Raw genomic sequence first — 18513 nt, 5'->3', positions numbered from 1 at the left:
GCAATGTAAAAGAAAGAAAATGCTATTTCTTTGTTAATGTAATGTTGCACAGTTGTTCAGTAAATGCTGACACGTTCAACGTGATTTTCTGGTCATTTTTTTGTAGAAGTTAGAGCTTTTTATGTGTTGGTCTTAACTGCTTCACCAGTTTTTAAAGTGTTAAACTGTTGAACTGACTGGGTCACCAAACCAGTCAGACTGCGTAAAGTTATGAGGAAACACTGATTTACTGTCACTTATCTGACAGCAGCACAGAAGGAAGGGGAGTCTTTGGGCTGTTGTTGAGCATCAATGAGATATCCATTTGTTCTCAGGCTATTTAAAGCTGATAACTTGGAGCTGAGTTCCTTCACACATTAAACAGGAGCAGCTCAGTTCTTCTCATAGGGAGAACATTTGGGGATTTGCATATTAACATTTCTTTCAAAACAATAAATATATATGCCGGCTGTGTTTTGTTTGCCATAATACCTGTGCTAAAATTCAATAATCCAAGATGACTGAATGAATTCAGACCAGTGGCTGTAACATCCCTGTGATGAATAAGTTTGAGAAAATGTTGAAAGATGACATTGTCTACCCTTTTTGATGGCAAACTAGATCCACTTCACTTTGTTTATTGAGCTGGGTATGGTTGATATGGGTATGGATGACACAAAGATTTTTATTTTAGACACATCATACAAGCGCCTTGAAAAACCCAATTCACTTATTTTAATTGACCAGATCATACATTATTGCTGCTTTAGAATTTTTAACAAACTTTAGCAGGTTGGTCAATGACGTGATGCCTATATTTTGTGTCCAACTGGATTTTTTTCACAAAAAAAAAAGGATGAAAGCATAAAAGCATACCATATAAACGCCGGACCTCTCCCATATATGTACTCACCTTTAACTTTAAAAAAAATTAGCTTTTTGTAATTTTTCTGATAACTGAAGTGTCAAAATGTCATGCGGTGCGACCGTCCGGCCATGACTGCTGTTTTGAAAACTTTACTTTAAATCTATTGAAAATTATGTTTTGACCTATTTGGCATGATTACCAAATCGCAAAGCATCTGTATTTATATTTCCATAATAATACATAAGCAAACTTTGTCCGATGATGTCCATTTTATGAAATATCATGTGGTGCGACCATCAACATTTTATGTTGAAATCCATTAGAAGACAGGAAGTTGAGTAATATACCAATCTGCCAAGGACCCACTGAAACAGCAATTGTAACAGCTTGTATGTAGTTGCCACTTTTGGATATCATGTTGTATGACCTCAGAAAAATAATTAATATAAAGTTATTTCTACCAATATTTGTTTTGATTATAAATTTCATCGAGTCCTTTTGTAGGAAACCTGCTTGTTTTGTTCAGGTGGCCCATTCTCTGCCTGTAAATTTTGATTAAATTAGAAAATATCATGTGGTGTGACTGTTGAAAGGTGGTTTCCATGATTGGTAATTTAGTTTTTGTCCTTTTTATTTTCAATTTATGACTTTTACATATAAAATACTTTTATTGTAGTATAGTTTGGAATAGATTTTTCTTTTTTTTATATTGCAGAAAAAACGGATTATTTTTAGTCTTTGTACAATATCATGAGAAAAATGCACAAAACAATTTTTAGAACTTGTAATTTCACTTTGGTAACTATGCAATATTAGTAATATTTAATTAATTATAACTGTTTTACCAGATGCCACTCCCAAGTAAAGAAAAACTGCTCTCCATGGACAGCATGTTAATTTTGACCCTACAGCAAGAGTGTAGTCGCCAAAAGAAGCAAAAAATATTGCGTCTTAAAGAAAATTTAAAATGAAAACTGAATGAAGCAACATGTTGCTTGTGTGTGTTTCCATTTCTTAGGAGGAAATGCATTTTTTTGTGAACATGTTGGCGTAGGAGCCCGTCCTCACTTGATTTATTATGCTGCATTACGACTCTTGTTGTGTTGTTGTGTCTTTCACACGGGAAATCAATCTGCGAAATCAAGTAAATTTAGAGTTATTTTTAGTTTTAAGCCAACCTTAGTCCCAACAAAATGTAGCAAAGCATTTATTTTTCTAATCTGGCTGAGGACCTGGACCTGCTCAAGCAGAGGTTGGTTACAACATGATGAGAAAGAAAGAAAAGTATACATTTTTTTGTCCTCTTCATTCCAATATTTCACTGTTGTGAGTTTGTCATTCGTATATGTTGATTCATAGGTGTGCTCGTTTTGGTCCCGGCTGCGCCTTATTAACATTTGTGAAGTGGTGTGATGATAACTACCTGGACCTTAATGTGACAAAAGCTATGGAGTTAATCACTGATTTTAGGAACATCCGCATTAATCCAGAAGCTTCTTTTAATAATAATAATAATAATCTTTATTTGTAGAGCACTTTTCAAAAACAAGCTACAAAGTGCTTTAACAAGTGTAAAGACAATAATACAAAAACAATACAAGATAAAAGCATGAAAACATTGAAAAGACTAAAATACACGTTTAAGATAAATATAAAATTAGTAATATACAATAAAATAAAAGGGATAAAATAAAGTCAAATAAGATCGGGAAAAGCTCTCCTATAAAAGTATGTTTTAAGAAGGGACTTAAAAGAGTTCACTGACTCAGCTGACCTGATTTCCTCGGGCAGGCTGTTCCAGAGCCTCGGGGCCCTGACAGCAAACGCTCTGTCCCCTTTAGTTTTCAGTCGAGACTCTGGAACAGACAACAGACCTCTGCCCGAGGATCTCAAGGTACGTGCTGGTGTGTATGGGACTAAAAGGTCAGAAATATAACAAGGCGAGAGGCCATGAAGAGCTTTAAAAGTGATCAATAGAATTTTAAAGTCAATTCTAAAACATACTGGGAGCCAGTGTAATGAAGCTAAAATAGGAGTAATGTGGTCATATTTCTTTGTTCTGGTTAAAAGCCTGGCAGCTGAGTTCTGGACAGTCTGGAGTCGATCAATAGATTTTTGGGTTAAACAGGTGAAAAGGCTGTTGCAAACAGCAGCAGGTATTTCTGAATGGTCCAACATCATTTCTTCAAATACAGTTTCTCTGCCTGGCTGTGTCCTTTCTCCTCTGCTCTTTATTATGTGCATAGACAGCTGCAGGACTGCAGAAGTTTTCTGATGACACTGCCTTACTGTCACTTCTTCAGGTGGCTCGTTTTGGTCCCGGCTGCACCTTATTAACATTTGTGAAGTGGTGTGATGATAACTACCTGGACCTTAATGTGACAAAAGCTATGGAGTTAATCACTGATTTTAGGAACATCCGCATTAATCCAGAAGCCAGCATCATTCATGCAGAAAATATCATACAAGTTCTAAGGAACCACCATGTTTGACTCCAAGCTCAAGTTTGATAAAAACACAGTCATTTGCTAAACTGGGACAACAAAGGATCCACTTGATGCAGAAGTTGAATTCTTTTAGTGTCTCCAAGAGTATCTCGTGTAATTTTCATCATTTGTTTATTTGTTTCTGTGACTTGCTAATTATCCAACCATCGAGTGTGTATAATTTTATGTTTGTATTTAACATTTGTTTTTAGTGAGTAGCATAAAGGGAACTACAGACTTCATTTTGTTACACAACCCTGTGCTATAAAATTACCAACATATCTACCTTGTACACATACACACAGTCTGGCGTCCTGCCACATGCTCTGGTTAACAGAGTGGAACAGTTCAGACAGAGAGTAAGCAACAGAAAGTAAGAGCGATGAAAGCACAGAGAAAGTGTCTGTCTGAAGAGTAGGGAGTGGCTCGAGCTTGTACGCTGATGAGTGAGAAAGGAAGTGCTTATGTGGGTGGGGTGAAGAGACATGGGCGAGGGGAAGGCGTGACTATAATAGGGTAGCCGGCTTTGTTATATAAACAATCCCAGCACTCTTCAGTCTGATGTCCTGTTGCCTTATGAGCAACTCCAAGCAGAACTACTCCAGCATGTTGGGGGCTCAACAGAAGTTCCGGCCCAACCAGGACCGTCACCGCGGCTATGACACAGTGGACTTCAAAGAAGCTGAAGCCGTGAACCAGAAGTTCCTAACTACACACATAAATGAGAAGGCCGAGCTGCAGGACCTTAATGACCGCTTTGTCATATTCATCAAGAAGGTGCACTCCCTGGAAGAGCAGAATGGTACACTGCAGGAAGCTCTCAACCAGTACAAGGGTCAGAATCAGTATGGTCAGCCCAACGGCATCACTGACCTCTTCCAGGAGGAGCTTAGGGAGCTGCAGTGCCAAATGGACGCCATCGGAAAGGAGAGAGACCAGTACCAACTGGAGAAGTACAACCTGGCTGAGGACCTGGACCTGCTCAAGCAGAGGTTGGTTACAACATGATGAGAAAGAAAGAAAAGTATACATTTTTGTCTCCTCTTCATTCCAATATTTCACTGTTGTGAGTTTGTCATTCGTATATGTTGATTCATAGGTGTGCTTATCATTTACTGATGCTGTTGTAATATACATGATCCACGTTAAGTACAGATAAGGTAGAGAGTACCTGGGCGTTTGCCACTTGGGTAGAGTAGTGATGTTGGAGTAAGGCATTGTACATCAGCAGACTGAACACCACAAAGCAGCAGCATGACACAGGACACTGCAATGCATCCTGCGCATGAGATTGTTTTTATGTATTAGTGTATATGGTTTTTGAACAGACTTCTGTCTGACAGGACAGATGGAGCTGAATTCAACCTCACATCCAAACACTGACCAGCCCAGCAGTCAGAAAGTGTCAGAGAAAGAATGTATAATGTATTATATACATTGTGGTATAATTTGTGCTGACTCATGAATTATTACAAACATTGTTTGTAGGTCCATTAGGAAATATTCATCTTCATTTTCATTTTGCACCGTTCTGCAGGAGCACCAAGTGAAATTTTTTGCTGAAGACCAGCCTCGAATGTCTGTTTGCTTAAGCAAATCCCACATGCTGCAGATTTTATATAGCTGCCCTGTAAATTACACACCCATTACCTGTACTCCGCCATTTTTAATCATTGAAGGGTTGGGTTTACATGACCTTATTGAGTGTTTGCAGATTACCTCATAGAACTATAGAGAAAACGCATTAGTTGAAAGGAGCTGCAGATCCCACTAGGGGCACTCTAAATCCCTCTTTACAGGACAGTGAAATGACAAATTGGTCTTTGTCCTCAAGGTTCGACGATGAAACCCAGAAGAGGGCAGATGCTGAGGAACATCTACGTTCTTTACGCAAGGTAACATTCAGCTCACTGGACTGTGATTACCATATTGATAACAGCTTAGACAGCTTTCTTCTTTTGCCGTACATGTCCACAATAGTGTCAAAGTAATATGACAAGACAGATTTCTAAAGTGTCATTGATCTAGAGTACTGCACAGGAGATACACTTTCCCCCTAAGGCTGCAAATGGTGTATACCCGTGAGCAATTGCAAATCAAAGAATTCTGTTGTTGTTGATTGGCAAAAAAACATTTGAATTATAACCTGGAGTTCACGTTTCTAATTTTATACAGAAATACTTCTAAATCAGAACTTAAAATATTTATGTGCACTAAAGGAAACTTCTAATTACATTTTTCATGTCATAGTTGTAAAATAACATACTCTGATAATGATATCAGCGTTTTGAAATGTAATCTTTGAAAAGTAAGTTTATGATGCTGAGGTGTTTCAGCTAGCAACACATACTCTTTGTCTCATAAAAACTAGGCCTTAAACAATGCCACATTGTCCAGTCTGGAGCAGGAGAGGAAAACTGAGTTTCTGATGAAGGAGATTGAAATCCTTAAGAAGCTCCTTGATGTGGTAAGTGACACAACGTCCTCTGCACTTTTCAACTGTGCTTGTACAAATGGAAAAGTCCTTTCTCTCTCTAGTCACCTATCACAATGTTGTCCAGAGAACTAAAATAATAATACTCAACTTTTGCATGCACATATGTCCCAAGCGATTGACACCTAAGTATTTGTGTTAAACCAGTAATTAACTGATTGATTTTATTGCAATGAACGATAGCGCAAGATATACTGCAGAGATTCCTTCTATGTGATGGACTAAAAAGCTTCAACTTATTCTCAACAGCTGATTTAAATTTAAGTTGTATGAACATTGTCAAGTGTTTAATTTGTGATTTTATTATTGATTTTATTCTTTAATGTTTTTTATATTTAATGAGTAGATGGTGTAGTTGTTTGATTAAACTCAAAAAAGTTGTCAGTTCAGACATATTTTGAACATATGGGACAAAAGTCTGAATTTGAAGTCTGATGTGAAGATCTGTGCTGGGAGAAAATGTCCACAAGGCAAGCATTTGCTGAGTTTCAGATGGATGAAAAGAAAATGTGTTTGAGTGTCATCTGTTTAGAAGTTGGAGGAAACTCAATGTTAAGTGATTACATCAAACAGCGATCTTTCTGTAAAAAAGAGTGGGGGTCCCAAAACTGGACCTTGGAGGATATGGATGTTGAGATACACAAGGCCCCTTGCACCTACTGTTTCAGCATGGAAGAATGGGTTTGGTTCTTATTTGTATTTGTGGACACACTCTTGATATGTAGTTTTGTGTTTCTAACAATATTTTGCCATTTTTGACCATTTGTCCATATATTGGTTTTGTCAGGAAATCAAGAATGTACCACTGAGCTACCCGACCCAGCAGAAGAATACTGAGGTGGACAGCCACAGGGTCGACCTAACTGGTGCTCTAAAGGAGATCAGGGTCCAGTATGAGAGAATTTCCCTTAATAGCATGCAGGAATCTGAGGCCTGGTACAAGTCCAAGGTAGGCAGAATCACAAACTGTCACAAACAAACGTACAAACACATAAAGTATACATTTTTGTGTGCTTCACCTTTTGTTCTTGCAGTTTGATGATTTGACTGAGTCTGCAAAGAGCAATGCTGAGTCTCTAAGGCAGGCAAAGCAGGAGGTCAATAAGTCCAGGGGGCAGATTCAGTCTCTGACCTGTGAGGTTGATGTACTGAAGAACAAAGTGAGGCCCAACACCACCTGTCATTTTTCTATAGTAATCTATAATCTATCCTTAAACACAGTACACCCTCTTAACAAAATGTTTGTGTGCTGTGGTTTTAGAATGAAGCTCTGCAGAAACAGGTCCATGAAATGGAAGAGCAGTTTGACACTGATATTGGTAACTACCAGGACAAGATAGGCAGACTGAAGGACGAGATGGCTTGCCACCTTCAGAAGTACCAGGACCTGCTCAATGTCAAAATGATTCTTGACAATGAGATTGCTACTTACCGTGAACTGCTAGAGGGGGAGGAGAGCAGGTGAGGGAGAACATACTGTGTATCTTTACTGGACCTATGGGCCCGAGTATGATGTGAAGGACTGACCCTGACAAATTCAGAAATAAATACATAAATAAATAAATGCTCAATAAATAAATAAGCATCCGATAAAATGTACAAATATACAGTATCTATTTTAATTAGCTTCTTTACTTATTCACCTTTGTAATAATTACCTTATTTATTTATTGTACGTTATAATCTTCAACTTTATTTATTAATTACTTCTTTTTAAAATGTATTTATGCATGTGTGTTATAATATTTTTGTCTTTTTTATTTTTCCGTTGCATTTACAACCCTATTTATTTCCACCTATGGTATTTATTTCTGTCTGTCCTTTTTACATTTCTGTATGCATTTCTGCCTCATTATGCAAATGAGAAGGGGCTGTGTCTCAAGGGGTGAACCGCTCCGCTATCAGTCAGATGGGAGAGCTCTAGGCCTAATCTACCTGCACACATCAACAAGCTTGCTCCTCACACAGTCAGATGACTTCCTTCAGTGCGCTGAGGTGTTTAGCAACTCTATTTGGAGACAACACTACCAGCCATGTCTTTCTTCCCTTTTCGTGTGGACGCTCAGACAGACAGTGTTTTCAGTTCGCTGTACTGTACAATTTAATTACTGCCTAAATGTATTTATTTACTTAATTGTTTTGTGCATTTAATCGGATGCTTATTTATTGACCATTTTTTTATTTCTGAATTTGTCAGGATCAGTCCTCCATAAGTATGAAACATGAGGATCCTATTGAAACTGAAAGAATTCTTTTTCTTCTTTCTTTCTTTCTTTCTGCAAATGAAGCAAATTTTTTTCTAGTTGTTTCATTCAGTGCACGTACATGTAAATCGTATGTACCTGCCAATTCTACCTAAGATTGTAACTTGTAATTGTATAACTTGGAACAGCACTCCTGAAAAACTACTTTGGGAAACCTCAGCAGAAACAGATAGGCCTACTATACAGTATATGGAATGACTCAGACGCGAGGAAATGCCGGTAGATCGTGCTTCATCCATCCAGAGGGAACGATTACCAACCGTCCGCACTTTGTCAGACTGTATATAAGAAATGGACGTAGTCATCGTGACGTCACCCATTGGTTTGTGGACTGCCGTACAGGTACAGTTTGAAAAGGTATTTATTGATGGCAAAACAAAAGGCAAGCACACTTACAACTGGAGTGGCTGGAGTCCAAAGAAATCCAAATTAAACAATCCAAACGAAACAGGTAATCCAACAGGTACAGATCCAAGACTGACAGGGGACGAGACAAAGCAACACATGACAGAGCAACATAACACTACAATGACCGGACAAGGACTGAAGACACAAGACAACATATTTACACAGGTACTAACAAGCAGGACGGGAGCAACACAGGTGACCAGGATCACTAACGAGACAGGCAGGCAGAGAGACAGCAGGTGAAAACAGAGAGACAGGAATGCAGGGGGATAACTCGGGGGAAACAGACATAACACTGGTTACTGAACACTAAACACAGGCCATATCAAAATAAGATGTAACAGATCAAAATAATATATAAATAACAAACTAATCCACATGCAAGCAGACAGATCACAAATAAACTACAACCAACAGGGAAAACAGACTGAAGCTAGGATAAAACAGAACTCAGAGCAGACAAGTCCAAAATAATGCAAACACAGAACTAGGAATAAATACAAATACATTAACTAAGACACAGAACTAGGAACTAAGACCTGGAACCAGAACACAGACTAAATAACAGACACCGAACTGACCAATATATAAAAAAGTGACGAGACAGCGGAGCTAACAGCCGTGTGCGGCACTAGCTAGCTTGCCTAGCTAGGTGCATCTGTAATTCATGTTAATTGTCATTTTAATATTTAGGGATGATAATTTTGTCTAGCGAACAACAGGCTTAAAGCCCCTTCCAGCCAGTTTTAACTGCCATTTTTGGTGAATGTTCTTTTTTTCAAACAGAGAATGGGGGTGTGGTTAATAGGCGGACATAATACATTACCATGACAACCAAAAACTGACCGGCTGGGGTGTTCACTAACGATATGCTGTCACTACACTGTAAAGTTTAGTACCGTTACACTTTACTGTCTGGCAGGAGTAGCTATTACTTACCCATGATAGAAACTAATGTGTGCGTATCAGCTGTTATCAATCATACAGTCGATGGTCTTGTTACGCATCGCACACGTTAACTCCCACTACGTTTTATGGTGCGCTTACTTTACCGCGAGGGTGTGGTGGGTGCCTCCACCCATGCATTGGTAAAACAGTCGTCAATAAAATATATGCTGCAGACTGTATCTAAGACTGGCAGGACAAAATTAAGTTATTTGTCAAAAACTATTTGGCGAACAATGTGGGTAATCAACATTGTAAGGAAATGACTCAGAAAAATATGAAATATCATAGAAATGTCAAAATACACTGGAGGGTTTAACTAAATGTACCCACCAGAGAAAGTGAACAGCCAACTCCTATTAAGCTTTTTCAATGGCGCTGGTTAAATTTACACAGCGCCGTGGTACGAGTCGGCTCTAGCCTGATTGACAGGTCACCATGGTAATGATTTGTCAATCATAGATAATCCCGCCCTGAAACATACTCTGCTTTGTGGTCTGTTTTAAAATAAATGGGACCATTATATACTAAACGAGCGTCATTTTGTATTGAAGAAGACTTGAAACTAGAGATTGAGACCATAAACTCATCAGGAAAGTGTTTACTGGGGTAATTCTTCAGCTGAGAAGTAGGGTAATTTTACCATTATTTACAATCGAGCCAGACTTCTTTTTGCAACCTGAAGAGTCGCTCCCTGCTGGCCGTTCAACAGAATGCAGGTTTCAGGGACTTCCGCGTTCGCATCAGATTGCCTACAGTTAGTGATTGTTCCCTCTGGCTGAATGAATTCTGCGCGTGATCCATCCATTACTGCAGCTAGGGGTTCTCCGCACTTTTGGAAGACGTCATTCTCCGTGCACACCGTTAGTAGATCGACTTACGTGTTAATTTGCTGGTGATATCAAGTTTGCACATTTTTACTCACGCACAACTTAAGTAAATCTGGCCCATAGTGTACAAAAAAGCTCAGAAGTGTTCCACACCTGATGTACTGGGACATAACATGTAGTTACCAGGTGCCTCATAGGGGACACGGGAAGTAAGGTTTAAGTCCTTCATGCAGAGTCTAAAGTCCATGAAAATTCAGAGCCGCGTCGGCAGAGCTGTGGCAGCTGCAGCACAGCCATGGCAAGCTTCTTGTGTGGGGGCCATCCAAAACTGCTTGTGACTTTAATGTTATCGTTGACCTTGTGGATGTTTAAGTTTTTATCTGACCAGAATCTTACATTTTTGTTTCTTTTATGGTCTAGTCTTCAATCTGTGTCAATTATCAATCTGAGAGTAATAAATATGCAAGATTAACACCCAAATTTTATATTCCATGTTTAGGATTAACAACTCCAACCTTGACACAAGCAATCCATTTGATGACCAAGGTAAGTTATAGTTCTCTTTTTATTTGATCAAATATACCAAGTCTCTGGAGTCTTCCCATTTAAAATTTTTCTTTGAGCAATATCCTTCATCCTTCATTATCACACATTTTAGATGCCTCACAAAGGAGGCCAGCTGAAGGCCCGATCCTAACCCTCACCACTTAAGGAAACTTTAGTCAAAAATAATCTATTATCTCGCCAAAGTAGTCAAGAACTCATAGTTAAAAACTTCTCTGGAGACAGTCAAGAATCGGTGCAAAACAGTTTTTATTCTAATAAAGGACAAAAAAACCCGAGCAAGATCCTAGAAAGCATCAGGATGGAACTGAATACACAGTCATCGAACATCGCTTTATATTCACCTCAAACCCCACCCTTCAGGTGGGCGTTCTACCTAGTCTCCTCCTAGACTCCTTGATGGTGGATTTCTTTTCCTCTGCTGCCATCTACTCGAAAACTCACCAAACTTTGCACAAAATTCAGGTGTGAATTTTTTATCTTGTAATTTATAGGTTTAGCACATGGGCGTGGCAAAATGGCTCACTAGTTTCACCTACGTGTACGAAATTTCTGTGGTACGTGTATCATGTCCATATGTATTTGGAAGGGGGGAGTGTCAGTGGGGGACCCTGGCCTTGTTGATGAGGCTGCAGACGGGAAGAAGCTGTTATTGTGGTGAGAGATTTTGGTCCTGATGGACCGCAGCCTCTTGTCAGAGGGGAGAGTCCGAAACAGTTTGCGTCCGGGGTGGGAGCAGTCAGCTGCAATCTTTCCTGCTCGCCTCAGAGTGCTGGAGGCGTACAGGTCCAGAAGAGAAGGAAGATTGCAGCCAATCACCTTCTCTGCAGAGCGAATGATGCGCTGCAGCCTGCCCTTGTCCCTGACAGTGGCAGCAGCGTACCAGATGGTGATGGAGGAGGTGAAGATGGACTCAATGATGCTTTGTTAAAGTCCCCAAGAACAATGTGTCTGGGTGTTTTTTCTCCACGCTAGTTATCTGGTTGGCCGGGTGTAGTAACGCCTCACTAACACAGGCCTGAGGTGGAATGTAAACAGCGACCAGAACAAACGAGTCTGTTCATCTTTTTAACGTAAATAACTTGTAGGTAGTAATTACAATGAAAAATACATTATTTATTCAAAATAATGGTTGTTAATAAATTAATTACTGACCCCCACAGATGCATGATTTTATCGAACCCTGTCTGTGGTTGAAACAATCAGTCACATCCACATGAAATAAGAGAAATTTGTCTTTTTTGTGTGTGCATAATTAGGTCTCTCTTCATCAGGCTAAACCACTTAGCATGACTAGTTAAATGCAGACTGTTCATACACATAGCTTGAATATTGACATTATGGCAGAAAGCAGGAGTTGTTTTAAGCATGATATACTGTGTGTAGCTATTTATTATTAAACATATTAACATTAACTTAACAGACACTGCTGTCAGCTGTGTCAACCTAGTTCTCTGATGTAACGTTACTGACTTCACAAACGGAGCCCGCTGCACCAACACATTCCCAGGGCATCACACACCGAAGCTTAGAGAGTTGACAAAGCGTCGGTATTGGACGCTCTGGAAAGAGACCAGATAGGTAGACAGTAGACAGTGCACTAAATTTTCATCTGTAAATATCAGATAGTAGCGCTATTTGAAAGCTATACTACCATGGTGCATGTGGAGGCATGACTGTTTAACCACCACATCTCCATAATTCAGTCTGCCTCTTGTCATTATCACCTTCAGGTTTCCTTCTAAAACCATTATATTCCCTGTTTTCTGTCTAATGGCCATTGCCATTCCTGCACCATGTTGCAGCATGTGGTTAGCAGGTTTCTCCATAATCACACTTTCAGTTACTCTCAGGCAGTAAATGTCTGCTTGTTCACTTCAAAACTTGTTAGAAATCCTGCAAAAACACCACATTTTACCGTACCATTATTAGGCAACCACAACTGCGAAGGTACGGACAAATATTGTCTAACAACTGCATTGCAATGTGTCTTGATTTTTTTGCCCTCTCCATCATATGCTCTGCCGGGGTTGCGGGAGGTAGTCCCTTTGCAGGCTCATCCTGACATGGAGATGGTGGTTGGGTGGGTGGTTCTATCCAGAGTCTACTCATGTCTAGATATTTAATGTCAATGCGTAACAAATGGTTCTCACCCGCGCACTGTTTGAGCACGGTAAATCACACTTTGCTACCTTCCTCTCCTCATTCATCAAAGGACATCTACGTGACAGGTGCTGTTATGCGAGCAGCAGGAGTTAGGTCTTTTAACTGCAGTGCAATGTGTTTGCATAGCGAGTGAGTGGACGAGTGAATGAGAGAGAGAGAGAGAGAGAGAGAGAGAGAGAGAGAGAGAGAGAGAGAGAGCGGCAGAAAGTGACGCTGTAAGCAAGCGAGTAACAAGTTGTCAGGTTGGCAGTAAATGTAAAGTATAGGTCACAGTCTGTCCATTATTAAAAGTCTGTCTGTTGTTTTCACAACTGCTGGAATGTGAAGGCTGTTAGTTCAAGCAGCGTTGGGTGGGCTCTCGCATGTGTAGTGCGTCGAAGTGTGAGGTGGCTACATTGCCAATTCTGGAGCTCTGTCCGTGCAGCTGCGAATTTGCTACACTGCACTACAGTTGTTAATCATGACTTCCTGTGTCCCCTTTGTGGCGCTGCAGAGCCCTTGACGCTACGACTAAAGGTGGATATTGGCGTGTAGATGTTTTCAGGGCGGGAAAGTTATGAAACACGCAAAGATTGGTACAGATTTCAGCATGTACAGTTAAGTTACAACGACTTCCTCTTTCACGGCAAAGCATGGAACTTTGCCACCCCGCCAAGAATACGGCGTTGAAGAAAAAGTTACAACAACATGACATCATTAATATGTTAAAAGTTTTCTGAGATAGTTTTGAAGTACATATAGCCAACCTGCAAGAAGTGGTTAATGACAGCATAAATGTTGTCACTTCCTGTTGCCAGAAGGTGGCGCTGTGACTATGGGGGAATTGTGGCTTGTAGATGTTTTCAGGGCAGGTCTCTTATTAAACGTGTGAAATTTGGTAGAGATTTCGTCACCGCCACGCCGTTCATTGAAAACTCACAAGTTTTGGAGTATGTCTTCATCAATGTGTTAAGGATTTTCTGGATATGTTGATATGTCCAACCTGCTAGGAGTCAATTCCAACATAAAACGTGTCATTTCCTGTTGCCAGCCGCTGGCGCTATGACTTTAAGTGAATCTTGGCATATGGATGTGTTCAGGGCGGAGCTCTTAAACTGCATGCAAATGGTGCAGATGTGAGCATGTAGACTTAAGTTACAACAACTTCCTGTTTTCTGGCAAATTATTGATTTTGGACGCCACGCCACGGGCACGCTGTTCCACGAAAATTCACCGTTTGAACAACTTCTAATTGTCAGTGGGTTTACACAGCACAGATCTGAAGTCGGTTGGACAAAATCCCTAGGAGGAATTTGTTACGGAGCCCTCTAAATCATCCAGAAATTCAAAAACAATTCAAAAAGGCCGACTTCCTGTTGGGATTAGAGCATCGCTCCAAGAGGCTTTTTGGCACGTTTGAACATGATACATGTGCCACAGAAATTTCATACATGTTGGTGAAACGTGCCGCGGGGCTGCTTCGTTAAAGGTCACTTTCTGTTGCCAGCAGGTGGCGCAATGGCTTTGAGTGAATGTTGGCATGTGGATGTGTCCAGGACGGGACTTATCAAATTTAGTGCAGATGTGAGCATGTACAATGAAGTTATTACAACTTCCTGTTTCATGGCGAGTCATCCATTTTCAACGCCTCGGGCACGCCGTTCCACGAAAACTCACCGTTTGTACAACTTTTAATCGTCAGTTGGTTTAGAGTGCACAGGGAAAATTTGAAGTTGATCAGATTAATTCTCTAGGAGGAGTTTGTTAAAATATGCACCCTGTAAATGGTATAATTGTTGTCGGCAAACAATAATTCCTTCAGTTCCAATAAGGTCCTCGCATGTTCACAGACAGTGAACAAGCTCCAGGCCCTGTGAAGATTCCAGATGTAGGTACAATGATGTATTCAAATGTTACATGATAATGCAAAATGACTTGAGCTGCCTTATTTGCATTAAAGAAATAGTAAGAAACAGCTCTATTTACTTACACAATATCAACTTGACCAAACCTGTTTCTTTTCCATCCGGTGGTGAAGGACTCCAAGAAGGAGAATGAGAAAGAGACCTCGGATGACTCGGACAAGAGCAACATTTAGATAAAAACTGATTAGGAAATGTGAAGGCCACAGCCATGAGAGAAAAAAACAACAAAAAAATATATAACCACACCAGCAATGATCGGAGCCGCAAAAAAATGCAACATTTGATACCTTCAGAGAAAACCAGATGCAGGTGATTTAGGACATTAAAGTGATGAAACAATTTGGACTTGAAGCCAAGCCTTTTTTGAGAAAATTGCAAAAATCCCAAAGTGATCAGAGAGTGTCATTGTATGACTAGTGGGTGAAATTTTCAACCCACCTGCAAAATTGTGTGTTTCCAAGTTTTAAGGTTAATGCTGCACAAACACTTTTTAGCAGAGAAAACTAAGAAAGTGTCACAGGATCCAAGTAGAATATGAAAACCCATTTGTAGCAGAGCATTAAACTACAGGCTAAAAAAGGAAGTTTAAATGCAGAAATTTAGTAGTTTGTGTCAACATTCTTCAGAAGACCAACTGAGTCATAAATTAACCTGTTTGCATTTGTTTTAGAAGCTTTCTATCCTCTTGTTGTGCAAACCAACAAATCACCAGACATGGATTCTTAATAAACATGTTACACTCTGAAAATAAGACGGTCACCAACTGAAAAGACTTTGCTGAATGTGCTTTGCTGAATGTTATGTGTATCTGACATGATTGAACAATGAATATGTTGCAATAAACATAATTGGAGCAAATGTGTTGTCTGTCCACATCACTCAGTGTGAATGTACTTAAAGATATTTTTTGGGTTTATACTAATTTCCTCTTTTGTATAAGCAGAGGTTTGTTCCTTACAAGTCAAGGTCTCTAGCCTATAACCCACACTTTAAGTCCAAGAGCACATTGTACTTGTAAACAGGGATGGGCAAAGATACATCAAAATATATTTTAAAATAAGATACCAAATAACCTAATTTTAAGTGTATCACTATAAACTAAAAAATACAGCAGCCATGCCATGTATCAAAATAAACTACTGCATTTTTGCTTTTCAAAAATACTAAAATGCTTTTCCAAGGTACTATGAAATCATTCGCAAACCTTGGTGATTACATGGACAAAGTTTAAGGTAAATCTGACACATACAACCAGTTAATATGTCAAATATTTACATATCCCCGTGATCACCGAAATGAAGGTTAGTTTCAATGTAACAGTTTATTGTTTATCAAACTGATTACTCATGACTTATAATTGTATCCTAATTGAGTGACATGGTGTTTGGTAATGAATGGCCTACTTACATCATCTGAGCTGGTTTGACAACCAGCTGTTTAATGGCGTTCGAAGGAAACCTACACATTTCTCACCTTGACCTTCTTCATGGCTGGATTAATTTCCTCTTCTGATCTAAACAAGTCTGGGCACCTATCAGAGTCAGCCTTTTTATGATGTCACATACAACCACAAAGGATCTGAAGTGAATGTCTAGGTTAGTTGATTTAGTCGGTTTGGCTGCTGGAGCAAAGTGAGGTGTTGAAAGAAACCAAGAGTTGAATGTAGAATAACCCCAGCTTCATGTATTTGAGTAAAATATATAAAACAAAAATTGTAGATGGTACCAATGATAAACAACAACAACAACAAAAAATGACTAAACAAGTCAATTAGTGATATCAAAATAAGAATATGTCAGTCTATAAAAAAATGTTAATTTCCAAATTTACAGTGTGATAATGATAACTGAGAATACAATAACAGTAAACAATGTGAACACGTTGATGAATCTTTAGGTAACAAGCTGAAAGCTTTCCCACACTGGTCACCGCTGTACAGTTTCTCTCCAGTGTTAAGTCTCTGATGAATCTTAAAATATACAAATGTGGTGAAGAATTTGTCACAGTGCTGATCACACGGTAATGTTTGAGTCACTCGCTTCATCCCTGTTTCTAAAGCAACCGACACATGCAGAGAGAAAGATGATTCGTGAGATGATGGTGGAGCGAGTTAAACTTTTAATATATTCTAGATTCATTACACATGAAAGTGAAATATTTCCGGCCTTTTTTTTTGATGATTACAGTTTACAGCTCATGTAAATCAAAATTACATAACTCAAAATATTCAAGAATCCATAATACAGAAATGTTGTTCTGAGAAAGTTTAACTTATGCACTAAGTACTTGGTTGGGGCACCTTTTGTATTAATTACTGCACCAGTGTGGCCCAGGTTGCTTTGATAGCGGCCTTCAGCTTATCTGTGATGTTGGTTCTGGTGTTTCTCATTTTCCTCTTTACAATACCTCGTAGGTTCTCTTTAAGGTTCAGGACAGCAAGTTGGCTGGCCTACCAAGTAGTTTACAGAAACCCAACAATTCCCACCATCCTTTTAAGAGGCAGAAACCTTAACAAGTAGTAATACCATGGTCAGTAAAGCAGTTACAAAGCTTAACCATGACATGTTTTTACAGGAAAAATGACCTAAAATAGTCACTGATTAATATTCTGTCACTCAACTAATTGATTAATCGACTAACAGTTTCAACAGCACTTGGATAAACTGTTGGGAATTAAATTTGTGTAAAAATCTTAATTTGTAAAGCAACTAGTAACTAAAGCTGTAAGTAAAAATACAATATTTCCCTCTGAGATGTGGAAGTATCTGAGTGTTGTACATAAGTACAGCAGTGGAGTAAATGTACCTGTTATGTTAATGTAAATGTTATTTGAGGAGCTCTCCAGTTTGTCCTGAGGGACGAACAGACTGACAGTGACAGGAAGCAGCCAGCAGGAGGCAAACTGTGTGCAGAGGGTTTGTATCCTGTTACCTTTAATAGAAACAACCAGTCCTCCTATAATGGAAGATCAGCAGCCCAGTAAGGTCGTTGTTATTTCATTAAACACCACGCATAGTTTCTAATAAGGGGTTTGGAAAAGCTTCTCTGAGACCTCAGACCTCAGTTAATAATATCCTACTAACATTGGTGGTTGAAAATGAGTTTTCATAGTTTGGTAAGATGCTTTGCTCCAAATAGCCAAAAAGACATTGGTGCATGACACTGTTGGTTGGCATTAGCAACCTGCTGGTAACTAGTTATTTGTTATACTAACGCTTATGATATCCCATTAAAATGACCACCTGGTTGAATGTAAATAGGGATATGACTTTATATACAGTCCAATGTTTCCCCATTTTCCCAGTCCAGTATGGCCTGCCAGAGTTTAAATTCTGTTTCCTAATGAAGTGAAAACATTCTCAAACTTCCCATTATAACATTAAATGTCATTGCTTTTTGCCATTGATTTGTAAAAGTATCTGTCAAACAAACTAAAATAGAAAGCGCCATGTGGCTTTGGTCCCTTATCAAATTGCAAAAGACTGCAATTTAAATAAGTATAACAATAAAATAAGTAAAATAAAATAAATAAAAAACAAGTTATTTAAGGAGGTTAGGAGTACATTTTAAATGAGCTACTCTTTCCTTTTACTTGAGTAGATTTG

The 18513-nt window shown here is 39.1% G+C and overlaps 1 protein-coding gene across 1 annotated transcript; it reads left to right on the top strand.

Annotated features, from left to right (window-relative positions):
* The first annotated feature begins 3879 nt into the window (after nt 1-3879).
* LOC119912642 (plasticin-like) lies at nt 3880-15756 on the top strand. The gene is made up of 8 exons (XM_038731927.1): nt 3880-4325; nt 5168-5228; nt 5705-5800; nt 6615-6776; nt 6862-6987; nt 7089-7288; nt 10774-10820; nt 14834-15756. The coding sequence occupies exons 1-8, from the start codon at nt 3895-3897 to the stop codon at nt 14902-14904; spliced, it is 1194 nt and encodes a 397-aa protein (XP_038587855.1). The 5' UTR covers nt 3880-3894; the 3' UTR covers nt 14905-15756.
* The last annotated feature ends 2757 nt before the right edge of the window (nt 15757-18513 follow it).

This window comes from Micropterus salmoides, unplaced genomic scaffold (genome assembly GCF_014851395.1).
Source record: "Micropterus salmoides isolate LMB-PRFRI ecotype aquatic unplaced genomic scaffold, ASM1485139v1 Ms_hic_scaffold_2, whole genome shotgun sequence".
In the NCBI taxonomy this organism is placed as follows: domain Eukaryota; kingdom Metazoa; phylum Chordata; class Actinopteri; order Centrarchiformes; family Centrarchidae; genus Micropterus; species Micropterus salmoides.
The sequence above is the reverse complement of the archived record's forward strand: the minus strand, read 5'-3'. Positions and strand labels throughout refer to the sequence as shown.

Bases quoted from the DNA above. Each gene is read 5' to 3' on its own strand.
- LOC119912642 (XM_038731927.1), top strand. From the start codon at position 3,895: ATGTCCTGTTGCCTTATGAGCAACTCCAAGCAGAACTACTCCAGCATG. The intron at 5,801-6,614 runs GTAAGTGACACA...TGGTTTTGTCAG, and splicing joins TTAAGAAGCTCCTTGATGTG to GAAATCAAGAATGTACCACT. The intron at 6,777-6,861 runs GTAGGCAGAATC...TTGTTCTTGCAG, and splicing joins AGGCCTGGTACAAGTCCAAG to TTTGATGATTTGACTGAGTC.